At 44.0% G+C, this 26814-nt stretch overlaps 1 protein-coding gene across 3 annotated transcripts in view; it reads right to left on the reverse strand.

The window, feature by feature from the left end:
- AFF1 (ALF transcription elongation factor 1) overlaps window positions 1–8937 on the reverse strand; it is an 85963-nt gene extending 77026 nt beyond the window's left edge. For all 3 annotated transcript variants that reach the window (XM_072116534.1, XM_072116531.1, XM_072116524.1), the window contains exon 1: window positions 8633–8937. In XM_072116534.1, the coding sequence (XP_071972635.1) occupies window positions 8633–8649 (17 nt within the window). In that variant the 5' untranslated portion in view covers window positions 8650–8937. The remainder of the gene's footprint in view (window positions 1–8632) is intronic.
- Between the last annotated feature and the right edge of the window lie 17877 nt (window positions 8938–26814).

Here is a 26814-nt window from a genome sequence, read left to right on the forward strand (position 1 = left end):
TGGTCCTCTACTTAAGAATACCCGACCTACAGACAACCCCAAGTTACAAACGGACCTCTGGATGTTGGTAATTTACTGTATTTTAGCCCTAGGCTATAATAAACAGCTGTAACAGTTAAAAAAAAAAAAAAAAAAAAAATGAATTCCCCATTTCTACTAACACAGAGAACTGCACCTGTCACACCTCTTTCTTTAACCCCATAGCGCTCTGCACCGCGATTAGCGCAGTACCAGTACGGCACTGAGTGTGCGGGGTCGCGGGATGTCAGAGGTCATCTACCACTATCATCCCCGGGTTGCACCTTTAAAAAACCTGCCAAAATTATGATTTTTACCTATTTAATCCCACAAAAAAATGCAACAAAAAGATCAACTTCTGTACTCCAGAAGTAAAAAATCCAGTACGGAATTGATGCTTTTCTGCTCATACCCTCAAAAGAAAGTTCCTAAATTTTCAACAATTGGGGATACCAACCCCAAAATGGTAACACTGGAAAAGCATCTCGTCCCGCAAAAAAAAAAATTCCGTCACATGACCCCAATAATGAAAAAGCGAAAATTTTATAGCCTACAAAAGGGGCCAATGAGGAAAGTAAAATCCTGGCAGCTGCAGGGCGCTCCTTCCCTTCTGCGCCTCACTGTGCGCCCATAAATCAAGTAATGGCCACGTGTGGGGGGTTTCTGTAATCGGGATAAATTGCAGGGCTAAATGAACGTATAACAGACAAAATTTGACCATTATAAATTTCACCTCCATTTTGATTCAATTATTAGCTTAACAATCTTCCTAAGGCTATATTCACACTGCCGTTGCCCGCCCGTACCGTAGCGTACCGGGCAACGGCAGTGTACGGGGAGAGGAGGAGGAGGTGAGCGCAGCTCACCCCCGCCCCTCTCCATAGGGATACATGGGGCACGGCGCCGTACTACGGGAAAAGATAGGACAGGTCCTATCTTTTTCCCGGGTACGGAACGGTACGGTGCCGCACGTGTGCTGCACCGTACCGCTCCCGTAGGGTGCCGTGCGCCCATAGAAGTGTATGGGGGACGTATATCGGCCGTATATACGTCGGCCGTATATATGTGTCCATACGTTCGTGTGAATGGAGCCTAAAAGCTAAAAGGGGAGGCAGATTTGAAAATAGGTTGACTATGTAGGGTGGTTTTAATGCTAAATATTTAAAATTTCATTCAAAACCATAATTATCCCCAAAATAGTCCATTCTGAAAATATGAAAAATCGATAATCTTTTTGTAAGCCGCGTGACATCAAAATAAATTATCCAGACATTTCAAAAATTATGAAAATGTAAAGTAGACATATGGGAAATGTTATTCAGCAACTTATTTAGGTGGTAAATCTATCTGCCTGAAAACGTAATGATTTTGAATTTCAAAAATGCCCAATTTTTCAAAAAATTCATTTTTTTTTTGTAAAGAAACGCAAAACTTAGACAAAATTTACCACTAAAATTAAGTACAAGTCTCAGAATCCCTTGGCAAAGTAACAGTGTTCAAAAGTTATAACCATATAAAGTGACGCATGTCAGAATACAAAAAATGGGGCTGAGCCTTAAAGGGGTATTCCAGGAATAAGCATAATTTATATAAAAATGGGTACTCAAAATATAAGCCAATGTGTAATTGGTTCTTATTTAACATTTTGCTCCCTTTAGCAGAAAATGCTGTGCACATACAGTGTGATGGAGAATGAAAATGCTACTGGCCCTTTAATCAGTCCGTTAATTTCCTCCGTGCGGTCCGTTGCGGAGCAGACATAGGACAGAAGATGGTCGCTGGTCACATGTCCACATCACATGTCCTGCACCTGCCTGGGCAGGTCATGTGATCACCACTACGTTTGGCTGTAGTCGGTTGCTTGCAGTGCATCCAGTATGACCAGTGTTGCGGTGATGTGCAGGGATGGCAGTAACACATCATTACTATGGTAACAGAGCAAGAAAGTCTGTTATATCATCACTGGCAGCACAGAGCATAAGAGGGAGGAGGAGTTACAGAGAACTAAAGGATCATGGAAGAATCTGGTAGTTTCCAGTGGTGGCCATCTTGGTGATAACTCCACCTACTTTAGAGAGGCCATACATTTTGTAAATCATAAAATCAAATTATTTAAGCACTGTTTTGTGACTAATGACACTGAGTATTGTTGTATTCACTTATTTATATCATTCTGGGTTTTTGTGTCAGAAGTTCATATTCCTTCACATACCCCTTTAAGCTGTAAAATGGCTGCGTCCTTAAGGGGTTAAACTGCCAACAAAGTAGAACACAACGTGATCAAATCAACAACTGTAGCAAACAAACAATGGTTCATAGAAACACACAGCTAAACAACCAGGAGTATTTGATCTGTGAAATACGGAGCTTATGGTGGCCACCAAAAACAGGTTACGAGTGCAGGAGTCCATGGCTCATAACATACATATACACACACACACCCCCATAATATATATATTTTAAAGGCCCCATGCACAAGACTGTAATTTCGGCCACAATAGAGGTCTACGACACTATGAGCAAGCTTGGAGGATGGGTCTCAAAATATAGAAAACTTCACATAGTCTGCTGGATCTCTCAGGTTTCTATAGAGCTATGAGCTTTTACAGTGGACATGTTGGGCACACGGCTGTGTGCAAGAGTTAATAAGCGATAAACAACCTTATATAAAGACAACAAACCTCAAGACATTGGATGAAAATGACTCAATACCTGCTGAATCTGGCAAGTTCAGCCATACATCTATTATCTATGGTCGGAGCCAATTGTGCACATGGTCGAGGGAATGGGAAGAAATAGTAGATGGGTAATTTGTTTCATCTGTCTACTTTTAGCATTAGATAGGATTCAACATGCACCACCACATACATTAAATTGGTCACAACATCAATTCCACCTGCTTACTACAGTAAATATCATCCAAATCACTAAAAGGATCTGTCCCATCTGTGTGGATTCAACAAGAACTATGAAGCTTTGCTGTTGTATTTGACACCAAGACGTTAGCAGCAGATCCTTAACTTTCAAGGTGGGGCCTCTATTGATCAAACTTGTTTTTCAAGCATAGCCCACTGTTGTTCCCTTAGATTAGGGTCTGTGAAATGAAAGTCTGCATTTGAACCAATTGTCACATCTCTCAAACAAGAAAAATGTTCAACCCCAAAGGCGTCAAACACGTTTACTCTAAGGGCCACATCAACCCAATAGTTTTATTTAAGGAGCCGATTATACTTGATATATAAAAATATAACATTCTCAAGAACTAGGGAGGGGTGGTCGTGTCTAGCTGACCTTTAAAGACAAAACATCAGTTCATGTGCTTGGGTCAATTGTGGCCCTGGAGGAGCAGAATATTCAGCCATTCAGCTGCTGTGGCAATTTAAAAGCCAAATCAGGTTTTTACCAGGCGTGGACCTCATGGGCCACATTAAATGAGTTGGTGGACAACATTTTTTCCCAAGGGCCTTGTGTCAACATGTGTGATCTAACCATTACACTTTGGCCTTTGTTATACTGAAGTTGTTTAGATCCTTATACTTGCCTATTTTTCCTGCTTTAAAAACATCAAGAACTGACTGTTCACTTGCTCAACTTAGAAGTAGTTATGGTTGTATCACATATCAATCCTCTGCCCTTCGTCCCTTCCAGAACTGCTAACACGCTCACACTGCTGTCACACCAGAGATTTTTTTGTACTGTCACACGCCTCTTCAAATGAGCCATTAAGCATTAGATTTTGTTGACATTTTGAAAACAGGAAAAAAAGGGGAAAGTGTCTGTTGTGTCAACTTATTAAACTTTGTATTATTCAACACAAGTTTGCAGAACACAAAGCCAGTGTAGAAAACACTCCATGAAAATATAAAAGGTTTTAAGATAATCTCAAAAATCTATAAGCCAGACCTTTTTCTGGACACTTAACATGGCCCACAGGATCTATGAAAGACTCTTCTTCAATAGATTACTAAAATGATTTACATTAGGCCCTTTAATAAAGCTAAACCACAAACTTTAATCATAGTTGTATATACAAGGATGTCTGCCAAGGTCTTGCAACAGGAAGTTCATGTGGTTTGTAGTTTTGGTACAATATTGCCGGATTTGGCCACCATATCTCTGACCACAGGCAGAAATAAAATGTAAGGGAGTCTTCTCCTAAAAACAAACTTAGTCCTACTTGTTTTCTGCTATACTTTTGTTTCTGTTCAATGTTTGAAAACAGGTCAGTGTGATTTATATAAATTAACACTAAAAGGTGGATTTACCATCTATTCTGAGATCTAATCCAGCCAAGGGAAACAGCTGCTTAAGCTTGTATGTTCTCCTAGCATTTGCGTGGGTTTTCACCAGATACTCTGGATTTCATTTAAAGGGCATCTACTACCAGGATGAAGGACTGTATGCACAGAAGCCTGAAGGTCTCCAGGCTCCATAGGTGTTAATGGAGCCTGGAGCCCCTCAGTCTCACTTGCATACAGTCTTTTATCCTGGTGGTGGATGTCCTTTAAAGGAAAAAAAAACCTAGTAATAGTCTTTACATAGAATTTATTATAGTGCTTGTATTAAATTAATGCATGTTTATGTATAAGTTTATTAAACATCACAGGCCAAACCGAGACAAACTAATATTCTTCAATCCTGACAAATGAGTGTTCCCATCAACGACATCTGGCACAACAGCATTGAACGGAGGTTCACTAGGCCCAACATCTGTACCACGTCTGCGTTATAGAAAAAGTTATTCTATTGAGGCAACTTGAGGCAGTTTCTTTCAGGGCATATAAACATAAGGTGTCCACTATAAGCCAGTGCTCAGGAGTCTTCTATGTAATATACATATTTGGCTGGAATTTTCCCTGTTTATGACAGGTGACAAACTGTGATCGAGAAAAGTTTTAGTTGACAATAAGATGCCCAATTTCAAGCCAAAATTGTATTTCCCAGGTGGGAAAACTGCTTGTGCTTTAGGTCAGACTTCTTTTACTACTATCCTACTATCTTTCTAGCATCATATGTTAGGAAAGGGTGATCAGCTTGTCAAAGGACCCTAACCAGGAGCAGTATCAGGATCACCTGCCAAATATCAAGCTTTTGCAAATTTAGATTGCAAGATAGATTAATATGGTGAAGGCCAACATTTTGTAGGTTAGGCAACATTTATGAGATTGCATCCTATATAGAGGAGCTGGAATCTTATAAGAAGCTCCACATACTGAGCTGAAATAAACCATAAGATTGCTAGGTAAGATTAATGCATGAAACATGACTAAGTCATCTCTTTTGTGCCTTTGAATGTGTTTTTTGATTGGAAATACTTGCATCTTATGTTTAACAAAAAATGCATTTATAAACAGAATCTTACTATATATATTTGTGCAACAAGTAGCCCAATGGTTTCATAGAGTTTAATAACTGAACCCTATCAGTAAGAAATTATATTCTAATTTGAAGTGCATTTGCAGTTACAACTCAGTAGTGAGCGAGCTACTTGTGTATGCGCCAAATATACAGAAGTCACGTGTATGACCCCCGAGTCTAACTATTGCTTGAACAATACTGCCAGGCCAGATTGGTCGTGCCAGGTATGGTGGTTAACACATTGCATTGCCTATAAGGGGGCTGCTCTTTTCTAATTTATTTCAATATATTTACACAAGAAAGTGGGTTCCACAAGTGGGGCACAAATGCAAGCATTTAATGGATTATGGATAGAATACAATCTCCTTAACACAGTACCAAATAGAATTAAGCGGCAGCACTTCTTGAAAGTGAATGTTGCAAATACAACTTTCTATATTCATACAGCATCTGCCAAGGACTTGTCCAGGACTTCTCCTTCACCAATTCTCTCGAATGCCCTTTACTAGACTATCAGACTACTACCCAACCTCCAAAGTTTCCAACGTGCTCTTAAAACAGATTTCTTTATGCAATTCTATCACACGATCAAGCTTAATCCAACCAAGGCGTTATATTCAGTAAAATCTTCATTTTTTTCAGCATTTTAAAAGTATGGACATCATTAACATCCAACGCGTTTTGGACTCAACTGCGTCCTTAGTCATCAATGACTCCGACTGGAGTGAGGGTCCATGCTCCTGGAATCGAGTGTTCCTTGTGATAGAGCCGGATATCATTTATCTTTGTGTTATCACAATCGCTGACTGCATGAAATTTCAACTCTCTTTACTAATCCATCATGTGTACTCCTCCCATCTGATATCCGACAAGCTCCAGGCTTCTCTGCAGTCCCATTGGCATTGCACTTTGTATATAAGATGGCGGCTGAAGGCTGGTTCAAGCTGCAGCATTTTTATTTATTAAATTATATTCTTTTGCTTCCTTATAAAGAATGGCTGGATCATTATACAAGCTGTTATACCTTGTGTCACCCCCCTCATCCTCATAGACTAAGCTTTTATGAGCAGGGCCTCTTACTCCTATTGTCCCATATAGCTCTTTGTACTCTAATCTAGAATTTTATTTGTGTATGTCCCCTATAATTTGTAAAAATTTGCTATATATAAATATTACCCTCATATGATGTTAAAAGATGCCCATTCAATAAATGAATACTCCCAATCCCCATACACATGCTTGTTTCAATAAGCAGCTGCCAGACACCTATAGTGGCTTCCTCTCCTCCCTTTACATCACAGTTTTGGATGTTTTTTTTAAAGAGCAATTTTGCTGCGGCAAGAGGGTAGAGCTCAACTTTTGCATTGTAAAGGTTGAATTCTGGACACAGAGTTAGAATTAACATACTGCAGATTCTAATCATACGGAGAGTTTCATTCATCACAGCGTGTGGATGGGATTTACCTGAATTCCATCCAGTATGCTGCCAATGCAAATAAGTGTGATTTTTGTCCTATGTTTTCCACTAACTACATTTAAATATAATCAATAGGGATAAGTGTTTGATCACTGGAGCACAATGCCAAAGCCACCCATTGCTTATAGAAACAGGGGTGCCCAAAACCCCTGAGTAAATGAGTCAATAGTATATAGGTGTGACCTGATAATCATTTAGAAAGGACTATTGGGAGAGGGAGGAGGAGTGCAGTGCACAGCGGAAATCAGGTCCACTTCAGCTACTTCTGAGAAGTTCTAGTCAAACAGATACAGCTTTCCACTGAAAAACTGTAGAGATTTTCACTAAATGTTTTACAGACCCCCTCATCCCTCCAATTTAAATGTACCAGTGTAGATTCCACATGCTCAATAGGGATTAAAGTTTTGGTATTTCATTTAAGAATCAGATTGATCAGCTGAAAAGGATCCTAAACTTGTACATAAATATTTTAACTAACAACATATATGGGTATTGCATCGCAAAGCAAACTATAACCACGGTCTGCTTAGGCCTTCTAGTACTTTATGTCACTGACTGATAGGCCCAAGTCCCATGACTGACAAAGGTAATGTGCCATCTGTCTAACTTTTCTGGTAACCTCAAATGGCCATTAAAGTTTCTAGGTCACTGAAAAGGGGGAGGGGAGGTCAATAGTGACATTAGAAAAGGCCGAGAGCTGCTCGCACTATAAAAGGCAGCAAATAGATAATTGCTGGTTCAGCAAAGCTCTCAGTCACCACAGCCTGGAAATATGAAGTCAGGAGCCCACCGCTCCAGCTGTCATGGGGGCTTTAACTTACAGATATATATATATATTGTATGTACAGGCAGTCCCCGGGTTACGTACAAGATAGGGTCTGGAGGTTTGTTCTTAAGTTGAATTTGTATGTAAGTCGAAACTGTATATTTTATAATTGAAGTTCTAGACACATTTTTTTCTTTTGTCCCAGTGACAATTGAAGTTTCAAAATTTTTGCTGTAATTGGACCAAGGATTATCAATAAAGCTTCATTACAGACACCTTACAGCTGATCATTGCAGTCTGGGACTATAGTAAAGCATCCAGAGAGCTTTACCAGAGGTCACAGTGGGCGGAGGGGTCCGTCTGTAACTATGGGTTGTCTGTAAGTCGGGTGTCCTTAAGTAGGGGACCGCCTGTATAGTGGTATACAATAGGTTATGCTGATTTCCAATATGTTTTACAAATCTAATACTCCTAAGCCCAAACTGTCTAAAGTTTCTCTAGTCTCTAGCTTGTAACACTTTTTTGGATACAGGATGGGCTGGCAGAGAGTGATCCTCCACCTCTGGACAAATGGTCAGGGTGTTCTCAATCCTGAGCAATATGGCTCTCACATGGGCCAGATGGAAAATAGTGAGATATAGATCACTAATATGTAACTAGCATTCAAGCACATAGGCGATACTTAGCATGGCCATACACTATACAAGCTGAGCTAAACTATATCCTCCTAACTCTAGGGCCAGCACTCGGGGAGTATTACGTAGTGCCCCCCTTTATGTATAATAGCCCCCCAGGCACACCTGTCTGGGAGGCCACCACTTGTCATACGTCAGGACAACTCTTCCACACAAGAGTTAATCGCCTCTTCAGCCGCAACCTCCCCCGGTTATCAGATGCGCAACCCCGGACCGTATAAATAACGCAGTGAGAACGGTCCCTTATTACAGGCGTCTTGTGACGTAGGCAGCCTGACCCCAGACAAGCTGACACCGCACACAGCCCTAGCCCCATACCTGGACTGGGCAGCCATAGCGAAGTTTCTCACACCAGGCGTCCAGTGTCCATGAGGTGTCGTCTATGTCCCTCACAAGCGATGGCTACCACAACTGGTGGCCGCTCGCAGCACTCCTCCGGTCAGTCACATTCTGCTATCTGTACAGGAGTCCAGCGCTGCCCCAGCCTCCGAGTACTTGCACGTCTCTCCCTGCTGCAGCGCTCGTCCCCTCCAACTCCGCCCACCAAACGCGTCCCGACACGCCCACACGCGAAGGGGCGTGGCTACGAGGGACTGGCGGAGACCGTCCGCTTGTTTTGAGTGAACCACATGCGGGGTTTTTCGCGGGGTCTCTCATAGGTAATTGGAAAAGATAGCAGCGGGAAGTTGAAGCGTAAGTTATAGCGTATTTCAGTGATATTCTCACAGAGTGAGTTCGGTACCGTATAGTGCACACTTGTCAATGAAGTCGTGCGGTGATTGGACGGGATGGTTGATGAGGGGCAGGCACGGAATGCGATCCCAACCAATGACAGGGGAGCATAGTTCTCAGCTGGTGAGGGCGTGACTGGGGAGTAGCTGCACTGGAGGGGAATGCACTGGAGAGTTGAGCGGGGAGGTTGCCAGGCGCCCACTATGTGCCGCTAATTGTACGGCTCTGAGCTGCTGCTGATTACACACTGGGGCCCAGAGCCTGTGCTCTGCAGGACAGGGAGAGTCTCGTGTCACCATACAGTGACCTGTTGAGTCAATCAAGTCTTTTAGATCAAAATATTTTGGGGTTTAAAATTTGAAAATAAATATTTTAAAATATTATTTAATCTATTTTCTTCTGATAAAATATTATAGCGATGTTGTAAGAATAGCTCCCAACTTTCGTTCAGAGAGAAAGGGACTAAACAATGGCATTTTATCACTAATATGGTATGTTAACCATCAATTGGCCCCAAATACATGGGTAAACAACAGAAATCAGATGCTTTCAATTATAACCAGGCTGGTGTCAAGAAAACCACTGTAATCATTTCTTAGAGTAAAATTAAAACATATTTAAAAACACACAACCCATGGGAATGTAAACAATATCAAACAAATTGCAACAGCAAACAATCCCTTGTAAGATATAATATATCAAAAATGAATAAAGTTTAAATGCATATCACTAAAGTCCATGTGGTTGATGGAGGTAGAGACTCCACGTGTATCGCTGTTCCGTCACAGCTTCCTCAGGGGATATATGGCATTTTATTTGGCCTAAGCCACGCCTTTTGCTCTGCCCCTTTCTCCACCCCCACACAGTATAATTTCCTCTATAGGGCCTGCCATCTCCCGCTCACATTATCTCCCTCCAGCTCCCTGTTACACATTATACTTCCTCTGATATTGTGCGCCCTGGTACTCATATTAATGTGCCCCGAGCAGTTCCCCCTCCCACCAAAGCAGCTCCTTCTCTTATTGTGCCACCCCAGCAGCACCCCTCCTATTGTGCCCCCATCAGCTCCCCGTTATTGTGCCCCCACCAGCTCCCCTTATTGTGCACCCATCAGCTCCCACTTTTATTGTGCACCCATCAGCTCCGCCGCTTATTGGCGCCCCCACTAGTTCCTCCTCTCATTGTGCTCCCCCCACTAGCTCCCATTTACTTGTGCCCCTCACTAGCTCTCGCTTTTATTGTGCCCCCCACTAGCTCCCCCTTTTATTGTGCCCCCCAGCAGCTTCCCATTTAATTGTACCTCCCATCAGCTCCCCCTCTTATTATTTCCTCCAGCAGTCCCCCCTCTTTTTGTGTCTACCCCAGCAGCTCCCCCTCTTATACTGCCCCCAGCAGCTCACCCTCTTATTGTTTCCTCCAGCAGCTCCTCCTCTTATTGTGCCCCCAAGCAGATTCCCCTATTATTTTGTAGGACCCCCTCTAATTTTGCCCATTTAGCAACTCCCCTTCTTATTGTCCCCCTCTTTTTTAAGGTTGCACCCCTGGGTGCAAAATCTAGTGGGGGCCCCTTTTGAATGTAGTCCAGCCAGGGTATAGCAATCGCTGTATCCAGCCTCCCCAGGAATCACTATATACAGCTCCCCCAGCAATCACTATATACAGCCCCCCCCCCAGCAATAATAATATACAGTTCCCCAGCAATCGCTATATACAACCTGCCAGTAATCACTATATACAGCCCCACAGCAATCACTGTATACAGCTCCCCCAGCAATCACTGTATACAGCCCCCCAGAAATCACTATATACAGCTCCCCCAGAAATCACTGTATACAGCCCCCCAGAAATCACTGTATACAGCCCCCCAGAAATCACTGTATACAGCTTCCCAGAAATCACTGTATACAGCTCCCATTAATCATTATATACACCTCCCCAGCAATCACTGTATACAGTCACCCCCCGCAATCACTGTATACAGCCCCCTAGCATATCACTATATACAGCCCCGTAGCAACCACTATACACCCCCTTTAATAACTATCTATATACAGACTCCTATTATAAATATATACAGTCCTAGGTAAAATAATAAAATTGTACTCACCTTCCATCGTTCCCCCGATGCACACCGACCTCCTTCCCTTCCCTCGATGTGTCAGGGTAGTGGATATCGGAGTTGTACCAAGATGGCGATGACCTGGCAAAGGTGGCGCCGTGACTTTGCGGAACAGTGAAGTCACATGCTGCGCCGCCAGCAGCAGGGTGCCGACCCATCTTTGTATACCTCTGCCGATCATCTATGACAGAGCAGGGAACTTATAGTTCCCTCGCTCTGCCATAGACTGAAGTTGGAGCAAATCTTCAGGACACGGCGCAGGGAGCCTGGACCCAAATACATTGTAGGTGATTTGGGCGGTCATGCGGTCATGCAACCGCCCGAATCACCCAACGCCTAAGATCTGGCCCCCAGAATAGGGTATAGGGCAGTGATGGCGAACCTTTTAGAGACCGAGTACCCAAACTGCAACCCAAAACCTAATTACTTATCGCAAAGTGCCAGTACGGCAATTTAACCATAAAACTGACGGTTTAGTTTAGAATCAATTTACACAGGACTGTCTGAGCTCGGATTCCAGCAGTCCTATACACACTGAAACGCCACTTTTACACCATTTTACATCACATAAAAGAGTAATAAAAAGTTATCAAAAGGTCACGCAGTCCTCAAAATGATAGCAATGAAAACAACGGCTCATTAAGCAAAAAAACCACACCTCCCCAGCTCCGTGCACTAAAGTTATTAGCGTCACAAGATGGCGAAACTATTTTCTTTTTCATACACTGTTTTAATTATTGAAAAAGTATTAAAACACAATAAAACCTACAAATCTACAAACCAAAGAATAAAGGAGACAAATGATTTGGAGCGCACAGCGAAAGTATTAAAATCTACAGCTTCCCAGTACACGACATGGAATAATAATAAATAAGTAAAATATGTTACGCAAAAAATAAGCCCTCATGCAGGTATATATAAATGCACATATAAATATATAATATAATATGCATATACATAAATACATACATAGAAATACATATGTTACTTACTCTTTAGTTGTCCAAGGTGGCGGCCATGCTGGCGGGCAGAAGTTTAGGTGTCTGTTGTTCCGGGGGGGTCAGTAGGGTAGATGGGCAGGGGGTGGGCGGCCAGAGTTAGGGCTTGGGGGGGGGGGTAATGCAGCATCTGGAGTTCGGGGCAATGGGGTTATGAGGCATGAGTTCCAGGGGAGGGGGTGATGCGGGGCAGTGACCGGAGTTGGGGGGAGGGGGGTAGTGAGAGCAGCGGGAGTTCGGGCAGGCAAATTGCAGTAGTGGGCGGAGTTTTTTTTGCGATAGCGGGCTGGGGTTCGGGTGCGGGGGCTTGTGGTAGCGGGGCAGTGAGTTTCGGGCCGGTTGCTTAGGGGAGGGGAGGGGCGGGAGCGGGCAGGAAATCAGCCTCCTGCTGATCTACTATGCCCCGTGGAAGCACTGAGTTAAAAAAAAAAAAACCTCACCTCAGACTCGGTGTTCCTCCGGCTGATCACTGCAGCGCACACAGAGTAAGGTGCCCAGCGCTGGCAGCGTAATGACATCATTTCGCTGCCAGCGCTGGGACGCTTACCGTCCTGTGCGCTGCTGTGATCGGAGTGACAGAGCAGGAAGTGTCAGCACCCTGCTCTGTCATGGCTGTTAGCAGTAGCGGAGCGCAGCTCCGATACTGCTAGCAGCCATGACAACCAGGTGTGGACAGTGGTTGTCCGCACCTGGCAGTGGTTAGGAGGATCGGGCGCGTGCCAGCAGTGAGGGCTCTGCGTGCCCTCTCTGGCACGCGTGCCATAGGTTCGCCATCACTGGTATAGGGTATTGTGATGTCACAATGGGCCATTATGGGGGGCTGAGGGAATTGGGCATTATAAGCAGAGCAACTACATGAAAGGGGCATTATATGCGGGGCAGTTTTCATGATACATGAATTGTTCATTTTGTGCAATGCTACTCACAAGGGCAGGTATTGTGGAATATGTTCCTAAATAAAATAGAAGGGCACAATATGCGCTTAAAAAAGCATTTACAATCTTTGGCCACATCCTTTTAAACTGTAGAACAAGGCTGTTGAATTGATGTTGAGCACTGAGGTTTTGTAAATGACATGCTTTAGTTTTGATAATGGCTCTGTAGATGAGGAGAGGTTACTTTGGGAAGTTCACATCCAGACAACACATTTTGTAGCACATAAACACACTGGATGTCTCCTGGTACTGCATGCTATGGAACATATTACTTGTATTATTATGGAACAACAAGCAAAGCTTTTGGCAACAGTAATGTCACAGGCGATACTATTATTCTCAACTTTTAGTCCTTACCACGTAGCAAATAGCCACAAAACACAGATGAAGACTATAGCCCTAATAATTCCCACTCTGACTCATTCAAGTTGGTTAATTGAGTGTTGTTGTACCTGGTTGCATACCAGAGACTGTGCAACGTTACCCCACATGGGCCTGACCTCAGTGGGGGGCAGCTCGATTCTCAGGGAGCAGAATGGCTGTAGTTGTGGCCCAGAATAGGGTGGCCTTGTCCACGTTGGTCAGGGCTAGCTGGGTGATTTAAGTAAACGTGGAGGTCATTTGCATTACCGTATGCTCGCCAGTAAAGCGCGCTGGAGAGGAGGAGGGGTGAGCACTGCTCCCCTCTCCCTCCCCTCTCCATAGGGATTCATGGTGTAAGATGGTGAAAGATAGAACATGCCACACGCGTGGCACTGCCGGTAACCTATTGCTATCTATGGGGACGTATACATGGCTGCAAGCTTACAGCTGAATACACGTCCCCACAACCGTAGTGTAGGGCCTTAGTCCTATCTCCAGACAAGAGGAGTTCAGAGAAAGACCTAGCAGAAAGACCACCATAAATCCAGACAGAGAATTTATAAACGCCAACCAATCACTAGCTTGGATTCTGCAGGAAAAGATTACAAATGTTTAAACATAGCAAAACATTACATGTTAACCCTTAAAAATTAGGCATACTATACTTTAGCTGTCATTACTACATTCTGGCAGTAGGTGGCAGCAAAGGATAACTGTTGCAAAGAATTAAAAAGGTAGGATGCCTAAAGGTAGCATAGGGAAGCTGGCCAAACTCCCTCCAGCCAACCAGGAGACTAACTGTAGTTACCTTTAGTAATGACCTGTCCAGCGGGACATTTCAGAGTGTAGAAATGCATAATCCACTGTCTTTAACTGTTGGTGATTATAGAGGGTATAATGGTATCTTAATGCCTCTCTTATAGATGTAAAAGTGATTGTGGTACTCTTGGTATAATAAACCTTTGCAACTTAACTCAACATGACTCTTATGGTAGGCTGCCCATGTTTATTGTTATCAAAGTGCCATGGGACACTGCTACAAACTATGGATCGTATCCCCTAACTAAATTTTAGGAAGACAGATGTCCACTATATTTTCAAAAATGAGAATTACATCTTTATTTAATCACAAAAATTGTTTAAAAACATTTAAAAAGCACAACCGAGTGCTAAACAAGCCCCACTATCCAGATAATGAGTAAATCCGCTAGATGTGTAATAAGAAGATATAAATAGCATAGCAGCATAAATCACTTAGACTATATCAGGGATAATCACAAATAACTATAAAGAGTGCTAGAGAGGGTAATCAGTGTATAGTCTCCAAGATAGTCATAATTACCTCAGTATCTAAAACATCCAGCTTGGGGATAGTAGGGGCAGAAAGCAGTCCCCACACGTTCTGCCCGTCTGTGCAGGCTTCCTCCAACATGAACAACATTAGAGCAATACAGAATATAGTTCAACAGGATATTAGTTTTCCCCTTGAACTACTTTATCCTTCTCCAGCAATGAGATTCCCATTCAGATATATGTACGCTCGCTGCTGCGATTTTTACTGTTATCTGCATGCTTATGTATACCACTGCTATGGAAGCAATCAACTGATCAGTGTTCATCTGACTTTCAAAAATTAATGCTTGGTAGGCAGCCATTTTAAAGTCTTTCCAGAGATTCTCAATTGGGTTTAGGTCAGGGCTCTGGCATCAGCAATGGTCACAGAGTTGTTCTGAAGCCACTCCTTTGTTATTTTAGTTGTGTGCTTAGTGTCATTGCCGCGTTGGAAGGTGAACCTTCGGCCCAGGCTGAGGTCCAGAGCACTCTGGAAGAGGTTTTCATCCAGGATATCTCTGTACTTGGCCACATTTATCTTTCCTTCAATTGCAACCAGTTGTGTTGTCCCTGCCCCCATAGCATGATGCTGTCGCCCCCATGTTTCACTGTTAGAATTGTATTTGGCAGGTGAAGAGCAGTGCCTGGTTTTCTCCACACATACAGCTTAGAATTAACACCAAAAGTATAACCTTTTTCTCATCAGACCAGAATGTTATTGCTCATAGTCTGGCAGTCCTTCATGTGTTTTTTGCACACTGTATGCAGGCTTTCAGGAGCGTAACTAGGAGAGACTGGGCCCCATAGCAGATTTCTGCATTGGGCCCCCCTTTCCCTTAAAATATATATGGCGGGCACACGTCGGGCGCGCTGGAGAGGAGGGGAGGTGAGCGCGGCTCACCCCTCCTCTCTCCATAGAGAATAGACCCGCATGGTCGTTCTTACGGCCAGGGTGATGAGCGACGGGTCAGAGAGGTGGCTGGGGGGCGGGTCAAGGTAATGAGCAGGCAGGCGATCCCGGAAAGAGGTGGGTGGGCCAGGAGAGATGTGTAGATGCACAGAGAGGGAGGGCCCCGGGGGCACGATCCGGCAGGCACCCGGCATTGCAGCCCCGGACCACTTACCCCAGGCCGTGGCAAAGCACTGCTAGAGAGAGCGTGCATCCCCGGGCCCCGTAGCAACCGCTACGGCTGCTACGGCGGTAGTTACGCCACTGCAGGCTTTCATATGTCTTTCACTGTGGAGAGGCCTCCATTGACAGACTCTGCCATAAAGCCCAGAGTGGTCTCCTGTAGCTCAACCGCAGTGATCTTGGGGTTCTTCTTTACCTATCTCAACGAGATTGAGAAAGAGTTGTGGTCATTTCAAACTTCCTCCATTTAATGAAAATGGAAGCCATTGTACTCTTAACCCCTTAACGACCTTTTGTTTTTCTCTCCCCACCTTCAAAAATCTATAACTTTTTTATTTTTTCCATGTAAAGACCTGTGTATGGACTTGTTTTCTGCGTAACAAATTGCACTTCATAGTGATGGTTTTTATTATTTCATGCTGTGTACTGGGAAGCGGGAAAAAAATTCTGAATGCAGTGAAAATGATGAAAAAACACATTTGCGCCATATTCTTGTGGGCCCCAAAGGACATGACTAGCTTATTCTTTGGGTCGGTACGATCACGGGGATACCAAATTTAGAATGTTTTCATACATTTACAAAAATTAAAACCTGTCCAAAAAAAATTTCATTTTGCCATGTTCTGGCACTAATAACTTTTTCATATTTCAGTGTACAGTACTGTATGTGATGTCATTTTTTGCAACTTTCTATGACATTTTTAATGCTACCATGTTAAGGATTATATGGCCTTTTGATCACTTTTTATAGAATTTTTTATTTTTTTCAAAATGGCAAAAAAATTTCACTTTCGACTTTAGGCGCTATTTTCCGTTATGGGGTTAAACGCCGGGGAAAAAATCATAAACTTTTACCTTTTTTTTACTATTTTTTAAATTTTTTAAAAAACTTTTTCTTACATTTTTTTTTTAAATGTTATCATTATTTCAGACCCTCCAGGGTACTTTAACACTTTAGGGTCCGATTGCTAATACTATATACTGCAATACTACTGTATAGTAGTTTATAGAAATGTTGCTGATGATTAGAGATGAGCGAGCACTAAAATGCTCGAGTGCTCGTTATTCAAGTTAAACTTTTCCCGATGCTCGAGTGCTCGTTTCGAATAACGAACCCCATTGCAGACAATGGGAGATTCGAGCATTTTTCAAGGGGACCAAGGCTCTGCACAGGGAAGCTTGGCCAAAAACCTGGAAACCTCAGAAAATGATGGAAACACCACGTAAATGGACAGGAAACAGCAGGGGCAGCATGCATGGATGTCTCTGAGGCTGCCTAATCGCACCATTATGCCAAAATTATGGGCAACAGCATGGCGATGACACAGTGACCGAGTGAGACGAGATAGCATCTAAAACACCCAATAATTGACCCTGACACTATAGGCAATGGCATGCGGAGGCAGCGGCAGCAGCGGCAGGCTGGGGAGTGGCATGGCGACATACCCCAAATGGACTCAAGCTTCAAACCAATTTAAAAAATTCCTTTTGGCGAGGATAACGTGTAGCACTGTACGTATTAGTATTTGGCCTGGTTTTGGCGGCAGAGAGGAACCAAAGGAGGTGAGCAAGAAGCACTGAAATTATTTCCTATGTGAACAAAAGGTTGACGGTATATTTAGTCGATAACACAGCGTGGCGGCGACAGAGTGACCAAGTTCTACAATGTATCTGGTGAAACACCTGAAAAATTTGCCTGACACAGCTCGTTTGCTAAGGGGATGACATGTGAAGGCTGCTATGGAGACGTGTGGTGGCAGCTATGGAGACAACGTGTGGAGGCAGCTATGGAGACGACATGTGGAGACTGCTATGGAGACGGCGTGTGGAGGCTGCTATGGAGACGGCGTCTGGAGGCTGCTATGGAGATGACGTGTGGAGGCAGCTATTAAGACGACGTGTGGAGGCTGCTATGAAGACGATGTGTGGAGGCATGTGGGGGGGGGGGCGCGCACTCAGTCATACAGCGTTGCATCCATTGTCAAAATGAGTGACCCATATAAAACACCAGAAAATCACAGCCAGTAAAACACCCGAAAATATAGCCTGACACAGCTCGTTGCTAAGGGGATGACGTGTGGAGGCAGCTATCCAGACGACGCGTGATGGCAGCTATCGAGACAACGTGTGGAGGCTGCTATGTAGACGATGTGTAGAGGCAGTGGGGACGGTTATGGCACCCAAGGTGAACGTAAGGAGGTAAGAAAAGAGGAGTGAAAAGATAGATTTTAGAGGTAAAAGGTTATAGTAGTAGATTAAAGTTGCTGCAGTTAAAACGATGTTAGTTGGAATGGAGCTGGCGGTCCGCTGCCAGGCGAGCTTTTGCCTGTCCAAGGCCCTGCCTCTCAGATCCTTTTCACCCAAAATGGACCTGGGGGCCCGAAGCGTTTACTTTGAAAAAATTATCATTTTCAAAGCAGGTGGGGTCGTTTGAATACTACATCTACGAGTAATGGAATAGCATTGCAGTTCTATTTTTTTTTTTGGAAATGGTTCCATGATTAAGAGCGACGGTATGGGGCATCCATATTGCGCTGCTATGATTGAAACTTCAGGTCTCCAGCATAGTGGCGACGGATGTTGAAACACCCGAAAATTCTGCCTGACACAGCTTGTTTGCTAAGGGGACGATGTATGGAGACTGCTATGTGGACGACATGTGGAGGCAGCAGCCGTCTCAGGCTGGCGATTGTCCAGGCGACATAACCAGAGTGTACTCCGGCTACAAACAGCATTTCTAAATACCTTTTATGTACGATCAAGTGTAGCACTGTTTGTCAGAATATGTGGATCCTCTGGACCACCACGGGAGATGGTACAAGCCGACACCTGGGACCGGAATCTAAGTGGAACCTGGTTTTCACCAGACCCTCCCGCAAAGCGGGTTGGACTTGCTGCGGCAGGATACCACCAGGTCGTTCCACAGGTGCGACTAGCCCGCGAGGTTGAGGTACCTTAGCAGAAGACTCGAGGTTAGGTCCAGGCTCAAGGTCAGGGCAGAGGTGCAAGGTCAAGTCCAAATCCGAGGTCAGCAACACAGAGGAACGTGGGTAGCACAGCAACACGGAAGAACTTGGGAGCAGGAACACACAGGAGTATACAGGAACGCAGGAATAATTGCAGGGAAGCTTTCTCTCAGGCTGTAAGGCTCAAAGATCCGGCAAGGCAGGAAGGGAGGTGCCGGATTATAAAGTGGAAGTGTTCAGCCAACGCACCAATCAGCGGTGCGCTGGCCCTTTAAATTTGCTGCAACCAGCGCGTGCGCGAGCCCTAGGAGGCGGGGCAGCGCGCGCACAGCAGTCCAACGGAGACCAGGAGCCGGGATAGGTGAGTCCGGGGAAGTGGGGGCCACGGGAGCACTAGTAGGAACACGGGTGCGACTTCGATCCAAGACAGGGATCGCGGGAGCACCCGTGACGCTGTTCTTATAAGTATTTGGCCTGGTTATGGCGGAAGAGCGGAACGTAAAGAGATGTGCAAGTAGCGCTGAAATAATATCTTTCATAGATAAAAGTTTGGCGGTATATTTTGTGGATAACATAGCATGGTGGAGACAAAGTTAAAAAGTTTGATGTGGAAGCCGTTAAAACAACCCAAAATTTTGCTGGACACAGCTTGTTTGCTAAGGGGACGACGTGTGGAGGCAGCTATGGAGATGATGTGTGGAGGCATGTGACCAGACGGAGAGGCAGGGCCAGAGCTGGTGCATCAGCTCCAAATGTTTCACGTAGTGAAGCTCCCGTGGCGAGGGCTAGATTTTCTCAAGTCTGGAGGTTCTTTAAAGAAACACCGGATGACCGACGGACTGTGGTGTGCAACCTGTGCCACACCAGGATCAGCAGGGGTTCCACCACTACTAGCTTAACCACCACCAGTATGTGCAGGCATATGAGTGCTAAACACCCCACTCAATGGAACCAAGGCCGTTCACCTCCAGCCGGGCACATCACTGCTCCTTCCCCTGTGTCATTTGCTGCCTCTGCTAGTCAGCCCCCTGCCCAGGACCCCGGCACAAACACCTCTCGCTCAAAAAACACAACTTCGCCTCTATGATCCTCCACAGCATCCTCCAATGTCTCCATGCGCAGCGTTCAGCTGTCTATACCCCAGACGCTCGAGCGCAAGAGGAAATACAGTCCCAACCACCCACATGCCCAAGCCCTCAACGTCCACATCTCCAAATTACTGAGCCTTGAGATGCTGCTCTATAGGCTGGTAGAGACCGAGGCCTTTCGCACCTCATGGTGGCGGCCGCCCCTCGGTATTTGGTCCCCAGCCGCCACTACTTTTCCCGATGTGCCGTCCCAGCCCTGCACCAGCACGTGTCAGACAACATCATCTGTTCCCTGACCAATGCCGTTTCTGACAAGGTCCACCTGACCATGGACACGTGGACGGGTGCTGCCAGGCAGGGCCACTATATGTCGCTGACGGCACTTTGGGTTAACTTGGTGGAGGCTGGGACCGAGTCTGACCCTGGGACTGCTCATATACTGCCGACGCCAAGGATTGCAGGGCCTACCTCGGTCACTGTCTCTCAGGCCTACTATGCCTCCTCCTTCTCCCACCCCTCCTCCACCTCCTCCGAATTACCATCCGTGGGCATGGCGCCATCAGTCGGTAGCTCCTGGCGCAGCAGCAGTGCCGTTGCTTAGCAACGGCAGGCGGTGCTCGAACTGCTGAGCCTAGGCGATAAAAGGCATACCGCCCAAGAGCTATTACAGGGCATCACGGCGCAGACCGATCTGTGGCTGGCACCACTGAACCTGAAGCCAGGCATGGTTGTGTGTGACAACGGCCGTAACCTGGTGGCGGCTCTGCAACTCGGCAGACTGAGATGCCATTTTCTCGAGCTGGCAAAATATTGGTCCAAGCAACAAGCAGTTTCATCTGCTGGCTATTAGAGATCATTACGCATGGTAAGCCTACGGGTTTCAATTTGACTATAGGCTGCCATGGCAACCGATTACTATTTGATGATAGCGGCACCCATGTAAAGGTAAGTTAGGTGCCATGGTCGTGTTTGACTTCATTTAACCTGCTTAGTTGATGTAATGGTCAGTTTAAGAAATCCAGCAGAATGTACTAGTACCATAAGTAAAACGTAACTTTTAATAATTACTGATAAAATAAGTTCTCAGTGAACCACAATAGTATGCACATCAACCATCTAGTCAGCAAAAACACATCAGAAAGGGAGCTCGTTCAGACCTCCAATAAGTCTCGTCTGACACGGTTCCCATTAATACCTCACCGTGCCTTAGTGCATTCCTGTATAGCAAATTACACGGTGCATCATCTCAACACCATGGACCAAAATTAATCCGGACAGTAAGGAATAATAGGGTGGATCGCACCAGTCTCCGATGCGCCCTCTCCTGGTCGAGCGGTACTGGACCGGAGATACAGGACTTATTAAGCCCTACAATCAGTTTGTATCTTGACCCCGCAATATTGCTCCCACCCTTATAAGGACGGTCCCAGTACTGTCCCTTACAGACACTGTTAGTCCCTAATATGTAATCCCTACGCGTTTCATACATCGTGTGACGCACTCATCAGGGGAATAAAGTAATGTAGTGGACTATGCAGTCTTGATGCTAAGTATGGCTGCAAAAGCTCCACATCAAGGGGTGAAAATGAATCAAAAATGAGCAGTGGCACGTATAATACAAGTATACTAGTATGGTGGCTAGATGTAGTGGCATGGGCGCCACAATCTGGTGCTCTCCCACTTTTAAAATTGATGCTGCCCTCCCCCATATGCAATCAGAAAGCTGATAGGCTGAGGACTTCCCTCCGTCAATGAGTGGGAGGGGCTATGACGTCACGGAGTGGGAGGAGCCTATGATGTCACTTCCATCCGTCACAGAATGGGATGAGCTATGACGTCACAGAGTGGGAGGGGCTATGACATCACTTCCCTTCGTCACAGAATGGGAGGAGCTATGACGTCACAGAGTCTTGTTTTAGAATTTACTGGTCAGTTTAGAATTATACATTTATTTTAAATATGACTATCCCTTCCCGACAATGGCCTTTTTCATTTTTCATTTCCATTTTTTGCATGAAAGGAGCTGAATAAGGGCTTGTTTACTTTGCCAAGTAGTATAACTACCAGTTTGGTAATGCCAAGCCGCCGTTTATTTTATGGTGCTGCAGGGGCTCCAAGTGCCCTTTTACCAAGATCAGGTCCTGGAACAGGGCATTAATCTTATGTAATCTGGCAAGTGGGAGCCATACAGGGGAATTGTATAGTGCATATAGCAACTGCGGCATCAGCCTCATTTTAATTAGGTTCAATCGACCAATTTGGTCTTTAGTTTCTGAAGTAAGGGGGACAAATTAAGCTCCTCAAAGTCACTCACACTTGGAGAGACTTGGATACCCAGGTATCAGAATGAAGTCTTGAAACGTTTTAATTCTCACAATCTGGGGGTATACGGAGCAATGTCCACACGGAAAAGATTTCCAATACGGACCTTTTGAACCAAAGATGTCATTTTTGGGTTTAGGAGGTGCACAGCGACTCCTGACAAGAGTATTGCCAATGGTGTTGGCTCGCTTGGAAATATCTGTGGAACATTTGCAATATGTTTCCTTATTTCAGGATCCGATAGGAGAATTGTCCAAAACCGTTCAAATATTTTGTTCATTTCCTTCCATTGGGAATTCTACGGTGTAATAATTTCTTACCTTATTGTCCTGTGGATGTTATCATAATTATGATCTAATATAAATTACGATCTCATCTGTATCAGAAGAAATTCCACCAGATCCTCATCTAGATTATGACACCCAAAAAGAATTTTGCTGCTGTGATGCCCAGATCATGTCCAATACATGTGTACAACCCTTCGACATCACATGAAACCAGGAACATAATCGACTCTAGCACGACATCCTCAAGACGCTTCAAAACATCAGTAGAGTCTCGAATGTATGAAGGTAATTCTTCTACACATGGACGTAAATAAAAGTCTGCAAACCGACATGTTGGTTCACACAAGCTTCCACAACCCAATACAATTGAATTACCGTGGGGTACTTTGGCGTCCTTATGTACCTTCAGGAGAAGGTATAGGGTCAGTATGATAGGGAATACCACCTCCAAGCCTTTTCTTACTCTGGCTAGTATAATATGATTTTCAAGTGAAACATCCAGTATGTGTGCTAGTTCCATACTAAAATGGGGTTACCTGCCAGTTGTTTATAGCATTCCTGCTGTTTCAATTGTCTGAAAGTCTCAGCTACATACATTTCAATTGGCCACACCACCATGTTGCTCCCCTTGTCGGCGGGTTTGAAAACAACCTCTTTCATATTCTGAATCAAAGTAAGAATGTTTCACTTCTTTCCAGTCCTCCCACGACAGGTCTGGGATATAAGTACACCACCTGCAGGTTCTATCAAATGGCCTGAAAGAAGAAGACTGGAGTAAGTCATAGACCTGCATTAGGGGCTTGGGAAGCTCCAGAGCCCAGAGGAGCCCCTTAATCTTGGAGAATTCCAGTGGGGAAGGGAGTTAAATTGAGCATGTACAGCAAGACGCAACTGTAAATAGGAAAACTGCACCCTCCTTGGGACCTCAAATTGTTCACCAAAATCAGACAGGGACAACATACCATAAACAGTTACACATAACTGTCCCAAAAACTTAACCCAAGCTCTTGCCCACATATTAGCACAAGAAAGGGATTGCAAGTGTGTAAATTGGGGATTAGCCCAAAGAGGAGCTCGGAGAGCGTATGCAGGAACCTGTCCCTGAGCGAGAAGCAGATGTGCAAGCTTCCAAACCCTGGCCACCGTACATATAGAAACAGGGGCATTACAGGAGGGCTGAAACCTATACAGAATATTTGCAAGACTTTCATAGGAACCCATGAGTGCACCTGCCAGTGCTGTAGCTGCATTACTCAAATCAAGGTCCCCTAGCAATCTATGTACGCTTAAGGGCCAGAATCTTCTGACCAGTTAAATGTGTCTTTTGGAGACAAATAATATGGGGACCATAACTTTTTGCAAAGTTAAGTGCCATAACGAGCTTAAACTTGGAATTAAGGCTCCATACATTCCAACTTATTACCTTAATAGGTGCAATATTGTTGATTGAAGACATAGAGAGAGTGTGGAGGGGAATACAAGCATACAAGCACACAACCACAAATATCAGACAGATTATGGCAGCAAAAACAAATAGAAAAGCAAAAGTTCCCAAAGGTGTTAATAGAGACACCTAACTATATAAACTAAATCACTAAAACTAAAAATGTGCAGACCTTGACTCACTAACTAAACTAATCATCGACTATCCCAGCAGCAGTTCCCAACAGCCTCACTTTGCAAACCAGATTTAAAACCAAACAATTTAAAAAAGTAAACAAATAAATACAAAATAGTATATAGGATGAGCGTCCATCATGGCAAATTTATATAGGTTTCATTATGTATTAAAAGATTTTTACAAATTATAACCTTTTGTGCATAATAATAATTTCACCATTTTGTTATATTCTGATGCCAATAACTTTTTCATACTATGCTGTACGGACGCGTAAGGTGTCATTTTTATGAGACAAGCGGATGTTTTCAGTGCAACCATTTTAAGGACTGTACAATCTTTTCATAATTTAATATAACGTTTTTATAACAAATAAAGTGTCTATTTGTAGATTGGGGAGGTATTTTCCATTATGGGGTTTACCAACAGGAATAATCATAATCGTTGTTATATTTGAATCATAGTTATTTTGATAGATCAGGGCTTGAGAGTCATGTTTATGATTATGCTTGTTTAGTTTTATTTTCCACTACAGGGAAAGAGGGGTGATTTGAACTTTTATATAATTTAAAAAAAAATTATAATTTAAGGCCCCCCTAGGGTTTGATCGCTTATACTGCAAAACAGGAGAATTGCAGTATATGTTATCTTTGCTCATCATCTGTCTCATTCTGAGGAAATGAAAGGTCCTGGAGACTCTTGAAACCCCCCTCCCCGCCCCCCCCCCCCCCCCCACACACACAGATGATGCCTCCACCCTTGCCAAGATGGCAGCGTGTGTATACCAATCGCAGTTGTTAGACATGGGTGTTTGCTGTAATATGCAGAAAACATCCTGTTTTTCTTATCTTAGCTATATACATAGTACGGTTGAAAAAAGACATATGTCCATCAAGTTCTATGGAACTAAGTAAGGTAAGGCATGTACGGAAATTCTGTGTTTTATCATAACCTTCAATGTTATTTTGATCAGAAAGGCATCAGCTCCTGAGGCAGGCTATTCCACAGATTCACAATTCTCACAGTAAAGAAGCCTTGTCCCCTCTGGAGCTTAAACCTTTTTTTTCTCCAGATGGAGACAGTGCCCCCCTTGTCTTTTATACAGTGGGTAAAATAGGTATTGAACACAACACTAATTTTAAGGTAAATATATTCCTAAAGGTGCTATTGACTTGAAATTCTCATCAGATGTAGGTAACAACCCATTCTATCCACACTGGCAAAGAAATCAAACCATAAATGTCCATACTGTACATTATTTTTATAATTAGAAATGACACAGAAAATGTATTGAACACACTGAAATGTATTAAATACTTTATACAAAAGCTTTTTGTTGTTGATGATAGTGTAAAAGATCTTTATCTAGGGCTTAAACTGCCCTGCAGTTCTAAGATGACTTCTACATGAACCCTATTTAGACCGGTACCGGGATGACAGCAGAAACCAAAACACACCAGTCTCTTAGAAAATGCAGAATAACCAACTTTTATTAACAAGCAGCCACATATATAAAACACAGAAAATCATCTGTATAGGGCGTGAAGAGGTGATAAAATACTGCAATGCTATAGGCAAGCTGAATATAGCAGAACATCCCCTCTAAGTTGAGTTTTTTTTGTCGTAGATGGCTCCAGGTCTGCAGGAGAAGACAGACGGTTCTACACTGGATATGCAGTTGTCAGTGTCACACATGAGGTATTAAAAGCAGAACAACTTCCTCCACACAGGTCAGCGCAGGAGGTGGAGTTGAAGGCACTCAAGGAAGCACTAAAGCTGTCGAAAGGTAAAAGGGCAAACATCTATACTCAAGGTATAGTTCTGGGGTCTAAACACACCTATGAACCCATATGGAAGGCTAGAGATTTCCTCACCTCTGCAGGGACCCCCTTCAAGTATGGCACGCTGATTAAAGAGCTCATGAGGTGAGAATAATAAAAGTAATGGCATACACAATTGGGTAACCCCACAAGCCAAGCGCAAGTAAGTGGCTGACAGGGTGGCGAAGGCAGCTGCACAGATGGAACCCAGAGTCCTGTAGTCTCAACAGTGAGTACTAAGCCTGAAAAGTGCCCTGCACCCAACAGTAAGTAAAGTAGCCCGCCCAATGTAAAAGATCTTTATCTAGGGCTTAAAATGCCCTGCAGTTGTAAGATGACTTTCGAATTAAACCTTTTTAGACTGGTACCGGGATCAAATACTGGATCAAAGGTGATCAAATACTGCAATGCTATGGGCAAGCTGAATATACCAGAACATCCCCTCTAAGACATTCTTCCAAAATGTCGAAGTATGTATCATTTCTTCCAGAGGCCTTGTTCTCATATAAACAGAATGCTTAAACTAATTGTCCTTGTGTTAACTGTGTATACGTCACAACATGGCCTTCAAGCAGAGGAGCTGCAGAAAAGATAAGGTAGCAATAGCGAAGACACAGTAATTTCTAAACAGTTCACACAAAATAAAGTTTGAATCATGACAGTGGTCAGCATTTCACCCGGCTAAGACGAAAATGGCGTCCACTTGGTCCAAAATGGCGCCTGTAGAGGAATATGTCTCTCACAATAGCTTCAAGAAGCCTCTGGTATGGAGAGCATGTATTGCGTTG

Source organism: Engystomops pustulosus, chromosome 1 (genome assembly GCF_040894005.1).
Source record: "Engystomops pustulosus chromosome 1, aEngPut4.maternal, whole genome shotgun sequence".
Lineage (NCBI taxonomy): Eukaryota > Metazoa > Chordata > Amphibia > Anura > Leptodactylidae > Engystomops > Engystomops pustulosus.